This window comes from Salmo salar, chromosome ssa16 (assembly GCF_905237065.1).
Source record: "Salmo salar chromosome ssa16, Ssal_v3.1, whole genome shotgun sequence".
Lineage (NCBI taxonomy): Eukaryota > Metazoa > Chordata > Actinopteri > Salmoniformes > Salmonidae > Salmo > Salmo salar.
In genome coordinates this window covers 51,117,488-51,132,681 of record NC_059457.1, presented here as the reverse complement: position 1 = coordinate 51,132,681, position 15,194 = coordinate 51,117,488, and the positions used below count along the sequence as shown (strand labels likewise).

Below are 15,194 nucleotides of genomic sequence, written 5' to 3'. Positions count from 1 at the left end.
ACAGAACTCATATGGCAAAAACCTGAGAAAAATACAAGCAGGAAATGAAAATCTTGTGGCTGTACTTTTTTCAAGTCATTGCCAATGGAACACACAATGACTAAGGATTCATTTTGCACTTCCTAAGGCTTCCACTAGATGTCAACAGTCTTTAGAAAGTTGTTTGAGGTGTCTATGATGAACAGAGACCGAATGAGAAGGCTGGGAAGTTGGTAACCCAGGGAATGACATCACTTCATTGGCGCGCGTTCACGAGAGAGGTAGCTCTGTTCCAAAACGTTTTTCAAGACACAGGAATGGTCCGGTTGAAATATTACTGAAGTTTCACGTTAAAAATGGCCCTAAAGATGGATGCTATACAACGTTTGACATGTTTGAACCAACGTAAATAGTTTTTTTTTTTTTTTTACTTTTCGTCGTGACGCTTTCCTTGCGCTAGCTTACTGAACGCGCTAACAACATCGAGTTATATGAACTTTAGCGAACAAAACAACATTTGTTGTGGACCTGGGATTCCTGGAAGTGCCTTCTGATGAAGATTATTAAAGGTAAATTAATATTTCTAATGTTATTTATGCATTTAGATGACTCCAAAATGGCGGCTATCTGTATTGCCTAGTGTATTTTTCTGAGCGCAGTACTCAAGATTATTGCAAAGTGTGCTTTCCCAGTAAAGTTATTTTGAAATATGTCAATGCAGTTGCATTCAGATGTTAATCTATAATTCTTTGAATAACAGTTTAATATTTTATCTACGTTTTATAATGAGTATTTTTGTAAATTCACCGGCAGTTTTGGGGGAGATACATTTTCTGAACGTCACGCGCCGATGTAAAATGCTGTTTTTGGATATAAATATGAACTCGATAGAACAAAAAATGCATGTATTGTCTAACATAATGTCCTAGGAGTGTCATCTGATGAAGATTGTCAAAGGTTAGTGCATAATTTTAGCTGGTTTTCTGCTTTTGGTGACGCCTGTCCTTGCATTGAAAATGGCTGTGTGTAAATCTTTGTCTATGTACTCTCCTAACATAATCTAACTTTATGCTTTCGCCGTAAAGCCTCTTTGAAATCGGACAATGTGGTTGGATTAAGGAGATGTTTATCTTTCAAATGGTGTGAAATAGTTGATTGTTTAAGAAATTGAAATTCGATTTTTGCTGTTTTGAATTTCGCGCCATGTATATTGTCACGCAATCCAGTTACCGGGATAAGAACGGGAAGGGGTGGCCCCAACAGGATATCAAGAATGGTCCACCACCAAAGTTATCCAGCCAATTTGACAACTGTGGGAAGCATTGGAGTCAACATGGGCCAGCATCCCTGTGGAACGCTTTCGACACCTTGTAGAGTCCACGCCCCAATGAATTGAGGCTGTTCTGAGGACAAAACTTGTGCAAAACATTAGGAACATCTTCCATAATATTGTTTTGCACCCCCACCCCACCCCGAACGGTTGGGCATGTAGTTGTTTGCGAGAGCTGCTTCTGAATGCTGAACCTTCAGTAATGAACACCAGAGATCATGAAACGGAACCCTAATGACTTCTGCCTGTCACACGATTACCCAACTGCCCCCAAAATCACAACCCCACTTTTAACTAAAGACTAATACTCCCCATCACCTTATCTGAAATCAAAGTGGTACACTAGAAGTGAAGTGATGGTTCTTTGGGAGGAAGCTGCCTTCCTGACGTTACTCAACACCCAGCCTTCCAGGCCGTTTCAAAACATGGATGTGTATCAGGGAGCAGTGGCCTGACAGTTGTTAAGGGTAGTAGAGGGAGAGGAGAGAGCCTCAGTGTGCCATCTTACAAATGACCCCATACTAAAGATTTTGTCTGGGCGGTTTCACGCGACGGAAAACAGGGAGGGGGGGACTCTGGAGTTCTTCATCTTGGCAGGAGAACGAGGGCTCCCAGTTTGGTCTCGACTGTCGCTATAGTGACAAAGATCGTCTGAAAGCATTATGGGAACAAAAATAATCACAAGAGTCATGTGGCTGTTGACATTGCTGGCCCGCCAGGCGCTAAAGCATCGTAACATGATCGCTTCCAGAGAAGGCAGTTGGGAAAGATCACAGGGGGGGGGGACTGGGACTTCCTGTAAACCGCACACATACGCAGACACACCTCCCCTTAACAGCAGACAGAAACAGATAAATACACCCACACGTCTTCTGAAGAAATCCAACCCCTAACTCCAAATGTCACAACACACTGACCTGCATCCAGGATGCCCTGGGCCAGGATGGCCCCGAACTTGGCCATGACGTCATCGTGCTTGTCGTTGATGACCTTGGAGTAGAGCTGCCGGAACTGGTTCACCTGTGTGTCGGGAAAATAACAAAAAAACAGTAAGACTCAAACCCATTGTTCAGTTCTTTTGGTGGGTCTCCACATTACAATCTAACATTCTTATTAAATGACATTTTTAGCAGCATATGTTAAATATTTATTCTGCCACGTTGCTTTGGTTCTGATTAAGTCAATGAGCACGCCAGGGCCCACAAGCAAGAGATGCCCTTACTCCCCTTTAATAATATTAAAAACAGGTTAAAACACTTTGACGAGAGCCACTGTTGGTGGAAGCTAAGGACTAACTCAGTATTTTTGATTCTAGAAATACTTTTATGTTTCTCTAACTCACTTTTTACTGAGAGAAATAAGCAGTGACAGAATAGCGGCACACACGTCTTTAATAAGAAAAGGTCATACGGCTAAAACACTACCACTCATATGACCATGTAACATATGTAAAGGGAAATTAAAATGTGACGGAAGTGATCCACCTGCGGGGCACATAGAACAGATCTACTGCTTCTTAGACTTCCTTTCAATGAGAATGACAGATCTATAACTCATATTTCTATGAGTTTGGTCGGGGTCGTCCAAAAAGTGACATATTGCAGCTTTAAAACCAGTCTCTCTTGAACAAGTGTAGTGCCTCCTGCTGTTTCTAGTTTAAAACCAGTCTCTCTTGAACAATCTCTCACACCGCCCCAAGCGCAAAGCCTGTTGCTGTAACTTTACAGGCCATGACCAGAGGATGCATGAAAATGGGTCTGGCATTTCTTAAAACGGCTGTGACAGAGCTTGTTGTGCATAACGGAGAAAGAGAGAGAACAACTCCTGTCCCTCACTGTACTCAGTATAAAGCTGTGGTCATATTAGGCACTGAGTCACATCAACATGCAGCTAAAAGTTCAAAACACTTAGACAGCTTCTGGTTAGGACCCAGAGCCTCCACGGGGGTTCATCAGCAGAGAAGTAGAGGACTGGACTCAAAATAGAGAACATTTCTATAGGCTAGAATCACATTTAAAACAGATGATTCCATTAGCCAATCAACTTCAAGATATTTTAGTCTGTGAATAACAAAGTTGTTTGTGGACAATTTCTATGGTAAATGTGGGCTGTGAATGAGATGGGCTGTTTCTCATACACCCACCTTGGGACAGGTGACCTCGGTCTGCTGGATCATGATGAGGGCAGAGGAGATGAGGGCGCCCTGTCTCACGTAGTTCACTGGGTCGTTGGTCATAGGTTCCAGCAGGTTGATGGCCTCCTGAGAAGGGAAAAAGGAAAATTGACAAGTTCTATGACAATAAAATACACAACTTAAACTAACAACTAGATGACTACTTGACCAGCAAACCCTAAAGATGAGAGGTTATCGTGCTGAGTAGCTTAGAGTAAGTAAATAGATAGATGAAGTTTGGTGCTATTCCTTAAGTACGAGTGCAGCATTCAGCAGTGAGGATCCAAGATGAGGCCTACAATCACTTCAGATAGACTGAAACCTTATTGTCCTTAAAATGATTTATTTATTTACACTCTGCATATTAAAACAATATAAAAGGATGAGTGAGCATCCCCTGAAAACTACACAAAACAAAAAGCTTTAAGAACTGAACTCAGAATCTGTTATCTTTGGTTTTAGAATCTTTGCCACGGCAAGCAGAGCGGAGAGCTGTGGCGTAGGAGGTACACTGGTGGAGCCCTTGCTACCACATCCCCTGCCCGATTGGTCAGCGGTAGTGGTGTAACAGTACACGTATTCTTACCAAATCGTTTGGTACAGGGACCTTGGTGGGGTCGCACTGAACCCGAATGAATACATAATAAAAAAACATTTAAAACACTAGGCCTATAGGCTATACCTACACTGCGTTGTATGCCTCTTATTGTAATCCAAATTAAAATTTTTACTGGCGCATTTCAAAATGATCCTTTAGTGAAGTGCAGCCTTGAACTAGTTCTGTACGATGGGGAGTGGTAGGGTAGGGAACGTTTTGGCTTCCCAGATTATCACGGCGATGGACAGAGAGTTGTGGATAAAACATTAACAGTATGGGGGCATCCCAGTGCTAGAGGCGTCACTACAAACCTGTGTTTGATCCCAGGCTGTGTCACAACCAGCCGTGACCGGGAGTCTCATAGGGCGGCGTCGTCCGGGTTAGGGGAGGGTTTGGCCGTGGGGGGGGCTTTCCTTGGCTCATCGCGCTCTAGCGACTCCTTGTGGAGGTCCGGACGCCTGCAGGCTGACTTCGGTTGTCAGTTAAACGGTGTTCCTCTGACACATTGGTGCAGTTGGCTTCCGGGTTAAGTGGGCGGGTGTTAAGAAGAGCGTTTTGGCGGATCATTTTTCAGAGGACGCATGACTCGACCTCCACCTCTCCAGAGCCCGTTGGGGAGTTGCAGCGATGAGACAAGATCGTAATTGGATCGCAATTCGATATCACAAAATTGGGGAGAAAAAGGTGGTAAAAAACCCTACTAAATTCATAATTAGATTTTTTTTTAAAGTAACAGCAAGTCACCACTGCTCAACAAGAATAGCCTATGCAGAGTGGCGTGTGTAGATAGCTTGCTGTTGTCGGCCAATCACAAGTCGTCAAAGCGGCATTACAGTCATAGGGCCTCCGTGTGTGGCAAAGCAAGCTAGGAAATTATCTAATGAATAATGTGGAAATTGGGGAGAAGTCTGTCCATAATAAAACGATACTCTGCCTTCTTAACAACACTATCAACAAGGCAGGTCCTACAGTCCCTGGTTGTTGCACCTGGACTACTGTTCAGTCATGTGCCACAAAAGGGGGCCTTGGGGAAATTGCAGTTGGCTCAGAACAGGGTAGCACTGCTGGCCCTTAAAAGTACATGGAGAATTAACATTGACGACATGCATGTCAATCCCTCATGGCTCAAAGTGGAAGAGAGATTGACATCATCATTACTTGTTCTTGTAAGAGGTGTTGACAAGCTGAAGATAGAGCTGTCTGTTTAAAATACTAGCACACAGCTCGGACACCCATGAATACCCCACAAGAAACGTCACCAGAGGTCTCTTCACTGTCCCCCAGTCCAGAACAGACTATGGGAGGTGCACAGTACTACATAGAGCCATGACTCCGGCACAGACACACGCATACATAAAAAATGTAATGAGAAAGATACGCTACAACAACCAAGAGCCAACAGGTAGGTTGCTACTTAATAATCTGAATGGAGTTGTTATTTGTAACTGTAGGACGAGGAGGAAGCGCATGCAGTCTCAATTAGCCTAGCTAGCTAGCTTAGCTAACTTGCTTCTAAATCGGCTTGATGCAGTCAAGACGGGTCTTACGTAATCATATTTTATGATAAATAATCTAGCTATGACAAGCTAGAAATGAGTCGGCTTGGTATTTTCTGTTTTTTTTGTTGTTGCGTTGATTGACATCTCTGAATCTCCCTCCCCGTTCCACTTGCTCACAGTAAACACACTGCAAGGCCATTCCTCCGATCGCTCGAGTTTCCCTCTCTTGCGCTTCAGCTCTGGTTAATAAAGTAGCTTACAAATGTACATTTCTACTGCTTCCCTCACCTCGGATAGAGTCTGGATCCAACCAGGTCTATACGGAACCAGTCTAGTTGTCCTCGGGTCCGTTTGGAACAGGTCTCTATATTAAAACAATTATTTATGCATATCGTGTTCGGGTGGGAAAGGCCCAGGTCCATTTCAAAATGGGTCCAACAATCTCAACCTTAGTCGGTTGAGGTTTCAATTGAGAGTATTAACTTCAAATCAGCAGAGCTGGCTGATGCAGAACATGGCATACAGGGGCCTCAGTAGTACTGCAGGGTGACATCACTCCTTCGGACTTGATGAAAGTTCTACACTGTCAAGAGGTTTAAATATATTGATCGAGTCAAACAAAACAGCTGCTATTACTTGCCTATTTGAAATGTACAGAATATCTCATGTCAATCGTGAAAAGGACGGCATAGTCACTCAGAAGAATGAATAATTCGAATGTTTACACGAGGCTGGTAAAAAAAAAAAACGTGGCTTCATTTTCTACCCAATTCGTTAAACCCCAAAACTTTCATGTTGACGCACACCTTTGTATTGATGGATAGGGAGCGTGAAATAGGTTCCAATCCAACTCGCTTTCCTCTGCATGTTTTTACCCAATACCAGTCAGCAAGAACCCGAAATTATAGGGTAATAAAAAAATATCCAAACCTCCAGGATGTATAAATGATGACAGAGAGTATGAGCTCCATATGTAATAACTAGCTGACCCACTTCTCCAGCCACAACACCATTCCGCTCACCGAAGCACGGAGCTAATGTACTGGAGGACTGGCTGTGCGAAGACTGGAGTCCTGGTCTGGCCCAGTCCAGTGTAGGCCTAGAACGTTCTCCCTCTGGGCACCAAGGCCCGAGTGTAATGGGCTGTGACTCTGTTTGGGCATCGGGCACCTGAGAGTAACCAGTCCACATCATTAAGCTGTTCTGAGCCTGGCGGCAGCCTCTTCTCCCTCCCCTCTATCCCTGACCGCAATGTCCTCGTCTGGCCGACAGGGTACAGCTCAGTGGCAATATGCAAACCAAACAGAAACCGAACTGCGCAATATATCAAATGTATCTCAGGCATTGTATTTCATTTATTATACTCTGGATCGACGTGTACAACAACGTGTTCCAGCTCCCGCTAATATCCAGCAACTTCGCACAGACATTGAAGAGTGGGACAACATTCCTTAGGCCACGATCAACTCTATGAGAAGGAGATGTGTCGCACTGCATGACGCAAATGGTGGTCACACAAGATACTGATCCATGCAACTAAAAACAAAAAGTATCTGTGACCAACATGTGAAATCAACAGATGAATTAATTTATTTAAATTGACCTTATACTGTATGAATAGTAACTCAGTAAAATCTTTGAAAATGTTGCATGTTGCATTTAGATTTTTTTTGTTCAGGATATAATTTGCTGACAGAGAAGCCGTTGTTTTAGCGGCGTGGACTAGTAGTTAACCCTACTGAAGGCCTTTCATTTCAGATGAACCCCTGTGCTCAGCATAGGACATCAGTATCGGTGACAGACAAGGGACTACAAAGAACAAAAATGGCGATGAGGAAAAAGGAAAATTGCCATCACCGCATATTGTGTGGGCCAGATATAAGTCTTCATTATATGACCCAACAGAGGTCAGCAGGAATATGCAGGTGTCATCCTTCCAGGGTATCAACATTGGTGAAGCATGTCTTTAATAACAAGCATTCCAAATATAGAGACTCTGGCCACTGGTCAAACAGGCATGTTCTAGGATCTCCCTGTAAAAAACTAATGCACAAGCATTTTCACCACACCCGCAATAACATCTGCTAAATATGTGTATGTGACCAATAAAATGTGATTTTAAGAGTTGAATGCTTCAACAGGGTTGATTCAGATTGGAGCCCCTCTAAGCCCAGTCTCCACATAGGCCACGCTCGATCCTATCCTGGCTGTGATTCTCTCTGTGTACCAGGCGTGATCATGGCCCCTATTCCAGCAGAGTGGTTTCCTCAGAGTCCTGCCACTTTATTCAGTCTGATAGACACTAACAGCTGCTACAAATTCCTCCGGGGGGCAGCTTCCTAGGTAGGATACAGTGGTATCCGTTTGTTTTGCTACACGCGTGGTGTGGCAGGCTCGGCGCCGTTGCGGCAGGCTCGGCGCCGGGAGGAGCTGGCTAGAAGGAGCTTTCCCAATAATCCATAGACCCTTTTGATTATCTCAGAATCACGAGGCTGCATTAAGACGAGTTTATTTTGGACTGGACAATGAAGTTGGCAGCTGGTTCACAGAGAAGTGAGGACAGTAGCGAGGTAGGGTCGGATAAGGAAGAGAGGGGCACTTACCTTGTTGCCTGTCCCGGCACAGCAGATGCCCAAGGCCATGGCGGCTCCGCAGCGCACATGGGGGTTGTAGCTCTCTGACAGGAGAGACACCACACTGGGGCATTGCTCTGGGGTCCTGTAGCGAGAGACAGAGAGAGAGACAGAAAGAGGGACACAGAGAGAGAGACGGTTATCTTTTATTTGATTTATTTCACCTTTATTAAACCAGGTAGGCCAGTTGAGAACAAGTTCTCATTTACAACTGTGACCTGGCCAAGATAAAGCAAAGCAGTGCGACACAAACAACAGAGTTACACAAACAAACGTACAGTCAATAAGTTATTCAATTACGCTCATTGTTAGAGTCTGCAGTCTTGCCTCTTGTAAACATGGTAAACACAATGTAAACATGGTTAATACAAATTCTATAACTAATATAATCATTATTAACTTTTTTGACAATTTTTGAAGAGACTGGGGTTGTGTCAACATTGCGGGTCATAGGAATGAATCCAATTGGACCAGGTCCAAGGCTTTAATATCATTACAGAATAATTGTTCAGGTGACAGGTGGCTCAAAGCCACAGCTCAACAAAGGGATTGCAGCAACAGAACCGGTGATAGAGGGTGAACTTGGGGGGTGTATGGTGTGTGAAAAGGGGCAATGATTTATAGGTCTGACACCTCCGCAAGTCTTGATGAATTGTATCCGGGGCTGCTGCTCTATGAAGAAGAGAAAACCTTGTGCTTAACCATTTTGCGAGATTGAAATCTTGGACTTGAAGTATAATGGCACAGGTCGAGAGCAAAATGTTATTTAAAAAAAACTTTTTTTAAATCTCTGCAAAGCATAAATGGTTATTTCTTTGCTGACTGAAGTGAATACTGAGCCAAGACGATTAAAACGTACAGCAGGGGAGACTCTGGCCTCTTAACTAGCCTACTACATTTGTCAAAATCCTTTTTAGTCTTACAAAAAGAACAGGCATGCTCAAACATAACGCCCATCCAACAGGCACTGTTAATAATGAATGATTTTTATATTTCTAAAATGATGATAAAGAACAACATTTAGGTGATGGGACGTTGGCAGAAAACTGTGCCCCATGGCAACTTACGGTGTAATTTGGCAGAACGTTACCTCAAGTCTAAACACTGCCAGTGTAAGTGAATATTCGGTCTAACCCTTCCAATCCACTACCTTCGACCATCGTGTTTTACATGTAAATGCTAGGATTTCTCCCCTCATCACATTTTCCTGGTTTCCACAAGTCCAACCGTCTCATTGTGAGGAAACTCTTCACATGTTCATTTTGAACCAAGACCTTATACAAACTCTCCCAAGTCTGCAGCTGTGTCAAGATGGTTTCTTTAAACAATTTACACAAAGTAATTATAGTTACCCCCCCTTCCCCTCAATAGCACCCTAACAGGAGTATGGGGTGAGAAAATAGAGGTAAGAGCAGGGTGGGAGGTAGATTTTGGACCCTAACCTCATCTTTACTTAAGGCTCAAAGTGCCGTTAGGGTAAGGGCCATTTGCCATTAGGCGCTTGAGATTTGAAGTGAATTTAAATGGGCTCTATTCTAAGAGTAAAGTGGGAATGGAGAGCAAGTGGATCTGTGCCACCTGACTGTTGCTGGGACAAGAAATGTAGGTCATTAAAGAGCAACTTATCATCTGATAGAAAACAGCCTCTGTGGCATCCATAATAATCAGAAACATTTATTCTACTATCAAAATTGACTAGAAAGTGTAAAGAGGATCATTTTGGTCATAAAGTCAGTCTCGTCCAGAACAGAGTTTTGTAAGTGAGTTCGTCATGATTTAGGGTTGTGGATTTCATTTCGACAATTTTCACTAACACAGGATACACAGCTTCGGTGATGGAGCTCTTTCCAATCCTACCGCAGAATACAGTGAGACAGACCTACCCAGCAGACCTGTCTTTGGTTTTACTTGAGAGAAACACTGCACCAAACACCTTCGCTCAGGGGTTCCAAAACTTTTGTCGTCCACGAACTCATTTTGATGTGAAAATTCTTGCGGAACCACGCAAAAAAATTATGCAATTAACAGCCAATGTATTTTTTTAAAATTATATATATATATATATATATATATATATATATATATATATATATATATATATGACATGGATTTATATGACATGGATTTAAAATATATATATATATTTTTTTTTTCTCCCCTGGGCTATGGCAGTCAATTACAAAACATTCTAACAGTATTTCTGATTGTCTTAACTCACGATACATTCTTTTAATGTGGGGCTATGACAGTCAATTGCAAATTAGTCTGACAATGTCTCATCTCACCACAAATGATGAGATGGGTGTGTTTGATGCATGTCAGAGCTTCTCAAAGTGAGGGGGCAAGAGGTCAACAGTGCGCACCTCAAATCTCTGCGGTCACATCCCACCTGGATCGATATTTGGTTTTAATGCAGACGAGAGCACTGATGAATCCAGCGTCACACAGATATGAGCTGCCGAAGGGTACCGTGAGTTTTAACGCACTGAGTGAGACGGCTGGGTATTTATTCCCTTCAAGTCAGGAACCAAAACACCTGTGAATGCTTTGTCTGCAGCACTCGGTCACATGACAGTTCATAAGGCCGCACTTGAATCATCCCAATTCAAGAGCCACTGTCAAGTGCGGGCGGCCTTTGCCCACGATCTAAGGGCACTGATTGAATTTATCTTTTAGATTTCAATACTTTTCATTTAGATTAAGGTTAACCACATTACAATGATTTTAAGATACAAAGATGATATATAAAAACATTCATTATTTTGGAAATTTTCCCGCAACCCCATTTTCATATGACCCCTAGTTTGGGAACCGCTGCCTTAGCCAGATGTAAAATTTTGCGACTAAAACATCCTCGTCCAAAAAATCCTAATTAATTGCAGATTTCTTTAGGTATCTTAGATTCATTCTGACTATTTTGAGGAAGTGATACTGGCTTTGTTCCATCCACCCAATCATCCTCAGCTTCCAATTGGCTCATTCATCCCCCCCCTCTTCTCCCCTGTAACTATTCCCCAGGTCGTTGCTGTAAATGAGAATGTGTTACGGCAATGCAAACGAGTCGCCTGTTGTAGCCTGTGCAATTAGTGAAAATTCCTGCGAAATTCCTGCCAAACTGCTCAGCTAAACATGTATTACTTATATTTGGTCACAAAAAAGGGAATGCAATTACAACTGGTCAGGAACAAATACTGCCTGAGAAAGAGGGATTTCATCATAAGTACTGGTAACTTCACAAGTCACTTCTTACTCAAATCACTACAATGTGTGTTACATTATCAGCATTGGAAATGTATTACAGCATAGCCCATGGTAATGTCTTGAATTAGGGAATCTGTCAAGACAGAGGCAAACAGCCACTATGGGATGAGGTCAGCAGCATTATATTGAGCGTGTTATCCAGCCTGCTATGCTGTAAAAAGGCAGTTGGATAAGACCAACACTGCCACGGCATGGACGGTAAAACCGATGAGGATATTACCATATGCCTTCAGATTTCCCAGAAAGGTTCAGTTCTCCGTAATGGTCATTGAGAGTCTATCAGTTAGGTTTTAATTGTCATTCACCCGAAAAACGATAGGCGGTAAACCAATCCTCTATAAAAAAAACAGATCCCTCAGTCTTTTCCAAAAAACAAGCATAATCATCAACGTCGCAAATCCCTCTCCATGACTCCCATGCCACTAACTCACAAAAAACGTAAAAATAGCACGGCTCAACCATAAAATGTGACGCGTCCCTGCAATTGATGAGGTCCTTTCTGCTTCTCAGAGAAAACCTCATTGGTTTGACGGCGTCAAGAGGCCAGGAGGACGTTATAATTATCAAGCGGCTTAAGAAAGCTCAGAGGAATATGGATCCCTTTTGCCGGACACTGAACATATTGTACACATTATTACGGTTGTGCTACTGCTCAAACCATATTTGCATGACTGGTAGTCCTTCAAACCAAAAACAGGCAGTCTTGATTTTAAAACAAATTAAAACTAGTGTCAAACCAACTGCAAATTCCACATAGAAATATGTGTTATAGATCTGCCATTCTCATTGAAAGGAAGTCTAAGGAGCGGTAGATCAGTTCTACGTGCACTTTTCTATGATTCCCATTTTAAAGTTTAGTTTTTACGTCTTTCACTTTGGTACACCAGCTTCCAACAGCTGAAAATACAATATTTTTGGTTACGGAAAATATATTTCACATCGGTTTGATGCTACAATGATTCTCTACACTATCCTTGCTTGTTTTGTCACAAACTGAAATTAAGTTACTATCAGAATTTTAGCAACCAGGCAATGGCGGAGCGAATTCGGTATAGTGTATCTTTAAAATGTAATCCAAGTGTAATCAGACACTACATTAAGCCCCTTACATACTGACCAAACTGGCCGTTTTGCTAAATAAATGTACACATACATGTCATTCAATCGTTTCATCTGCTAAAATACAACTATTTCATACGCTTGACGTGCTGCGTCAAGTCCCGCCCTTTCCCAGCTCCTCATTGTTTTTTTTACAAGCATATACCCACGTGGGTGATTGAAAGATGAAAGAGATCCACACTCGGTGGCGGTAATGTATAATAAAAAATTATACAAAGATCCAGCAAAAAAAAAAAGAATAAAAAGGACCATATGCATTTCAGGTAAAATAACAAACCAATGTTCATCTCCCAGGACAAATTAGCTAGCAACAGCAAGCTAGCGAAATGTCCATGAATGTTTCATATTTGTTTTCGATCTGTCCCCAAAAATAAATGCAACATGTAAAGTGTTGGTCTCATGTTTCGTGAGCTGAAATAAAATATCCCAGAAATGTTCCATACACACAAAAAGCTTATTTCTTTCAGATTTTGTGCACAAATTAGTTTACATCCCTGTCAGTGAGCATTTCTCCTTTGCCAAGATAATCCATTCACCTGACAGGTGTGGCATATCAAGAAGCTGATTAAACAGCATGATCATTATACAGGTGCACCTTGTGCTGGGGACAATAAAAGGCCACTTGTGCTGGAGACAAAAAGTTTGTCACATAACGCACCAGATGTCTCAAGTTTTGAGGGAGCGTGCAATTGGCATGCTGACTGCAGGAATGTCCACCAGAGCTGTTGCCAAATAATTTAATGTTAATTTCTCTATCATAAGCTGCCTCCGTTGTTTTAGAGAATTTGGAATAACGTCCAACAGGCCTCACAACCGCAGACCACGTGTAACCACACCAAGCCCAGGACCTCCACACCTGACTTCACCTGCGGGATCGTCTGAGACCAGCCACCCGGAGAGCTGATGAAACTGAGAAGTAGTTCTGTCTGTAACAAAGCCCTTTTGTGGGGAAAAACGCATTTGGATTGGCTGTGCCTGGCTTTCCCAGTGGGTGGGCCTATGCCCTCCCAGGCCCAGCCCTGGCTGTGCCCCTGCCCAGTCATGAGAAATCCATAGATTAGGGCCTAATGAATTTATTTCAATTGACTGATATCCATATGACATGTAACTCAGTAAACATTTTGAAATGGTTCTGTTTATAATTTTTGTTCATATGCTGCTGCTACTCTTTATTTTCTATGCAGTCACTTCACCCCTTACCTACATGTATATATGACCTCAATTACGTCGACTAACTCGTACCCCTGCACATTGACTCAGTACCAGTACCCCTTGTATATTGCCTAATTTTATTGTGTAACTATTTTTTATTTCGTTTATTTACCACATTTTTCTTACTTTTTAAAAACTCGGCATTGTTGGTTAAGGGCTTGTAAGTAAGCATTTCACAGTAAGTTTTACACTTGTTGTATTCGGCGCACGTGACAAATCAAATTGATTTAGTAGCTCATCTCAACTGGTCAACCAGTTGATCACAAATTATCTGGATTGCCTTTCAATTTCACCAGCAAGGATATTAGATGTTACTGTAGTAGACATTTAACAACCACCAATCTATTCTTTGAGAGCTGTGGCCAAGCAGTCTTTGCAGTTAGGTTCGACAGGTATATAGTCCATTGTATGACTAAGCCAGTGGCAAGTGTCAATACCACATATACCATCCATAAAAAAAAGAAATGTTTATCAAAATATGAATGAGGTTAAGGTAAAATAAGATCTTTCCAATGAGCCAATGCTTTATACATTTAAGGTTTACGACCATTGTTTGGCAATGCCATGTCTTGAGGTTGAGTATGCGTTTTGCTTTGCTACCATAGCAATATAAATGATTGACAAGATGGTGCCGACAGACACGGGCGCCCTGTTTCTAGCTACTTTTTGGGGGGATTGTGTGTATTATTGTATTTCTAGATATTTCTCCACTGTTTCAGCTAGAAAACATAAGCATAGACTGCACCTGCAATATCTGCAAATCTGTGTACACAACCAATAAACTTTGATTTGATAACATTTGGAGTTAATAAACATTGCTCCGAGAGGCGGCAGGTAGCCTAGTGGTTAGAGCGTTGGGCCAGTAACCGAAAGGTTGTCTGTCGTTCTGCCCCTGAACAAGGCAGTTAACCCACTGTTCCCCGGTAGGCCGTTATTGAAAATAACAATTTGTTCTTAACTGACTTGCCTAGTTAAATAAAAGGTTAAAGGTTAAAAGGTTAAAAAAAAAAAAAAAACTAGTCAATTGTACAACTGAATGCTTTCAATCGAAAATGTGTCTTCCGCATTTAACGCAATCCCTATATAGGCTATGTGCACCTAACATGTTTCGTGTCACCAGACGTCCTGACGGTGTCCGACGCTGAATTATTATTTTTTAATTAAAAAGCCCAGTAGCACCAGCTCAATCCATCCTGTCCTTTCCTCTCAGCCGCCAGAGATGACCAGCACAGCGGCACACATAGTAAGTAGGAAGCAGGGAAACATTAAGGGTAATGAAACCAGTACCAGTTCATACATACACTGCCAAAAAGACGATATGATTCACTTCGTCATTCCACTCGATCCAAATTAGTAATGAAAAGCAGTGTTTCTTTCCACACAGAGACAT

General features: G+C 42.2%; 1 protein-coding gene across 3 annotated transcripts in view; it reads right to left on the bottom strand.

Annotated features, from left to right (window-relative positions):
* The window catches only part of psmd1 (proteasome 26S subunit, non-ATPase 1), a 59,042-nt gene that overhangs the window by 10,457 nt on the left and 33,391 nt on the right, over positions 1 to 15,194 (bottom strand). For all 3 annotated transcript variants that reach the window (XM_014149758.2, XM_014149760.2, XM_014149759.2), the window contains exons 17-19: positions 8,183 to 8,297; positions 3,453 to 3,569; positions 2,227 to 2,329 (exon numbers count right to left, since the gene is read on the bottom strand). In XM_014149758.2, coding sequence (XP_014005233.1) covers positions 2,227 to 2,329; positions 3,453 to 3,569; positions 8,183 to 8,297 — 335 coding nt within the window. The remainder of the gene's footprint in view (positions 1 to 2,226; positions 2,330 to 3,452; positions 3,570 to 8,182; positions 8,298 to 15,194) is intronic.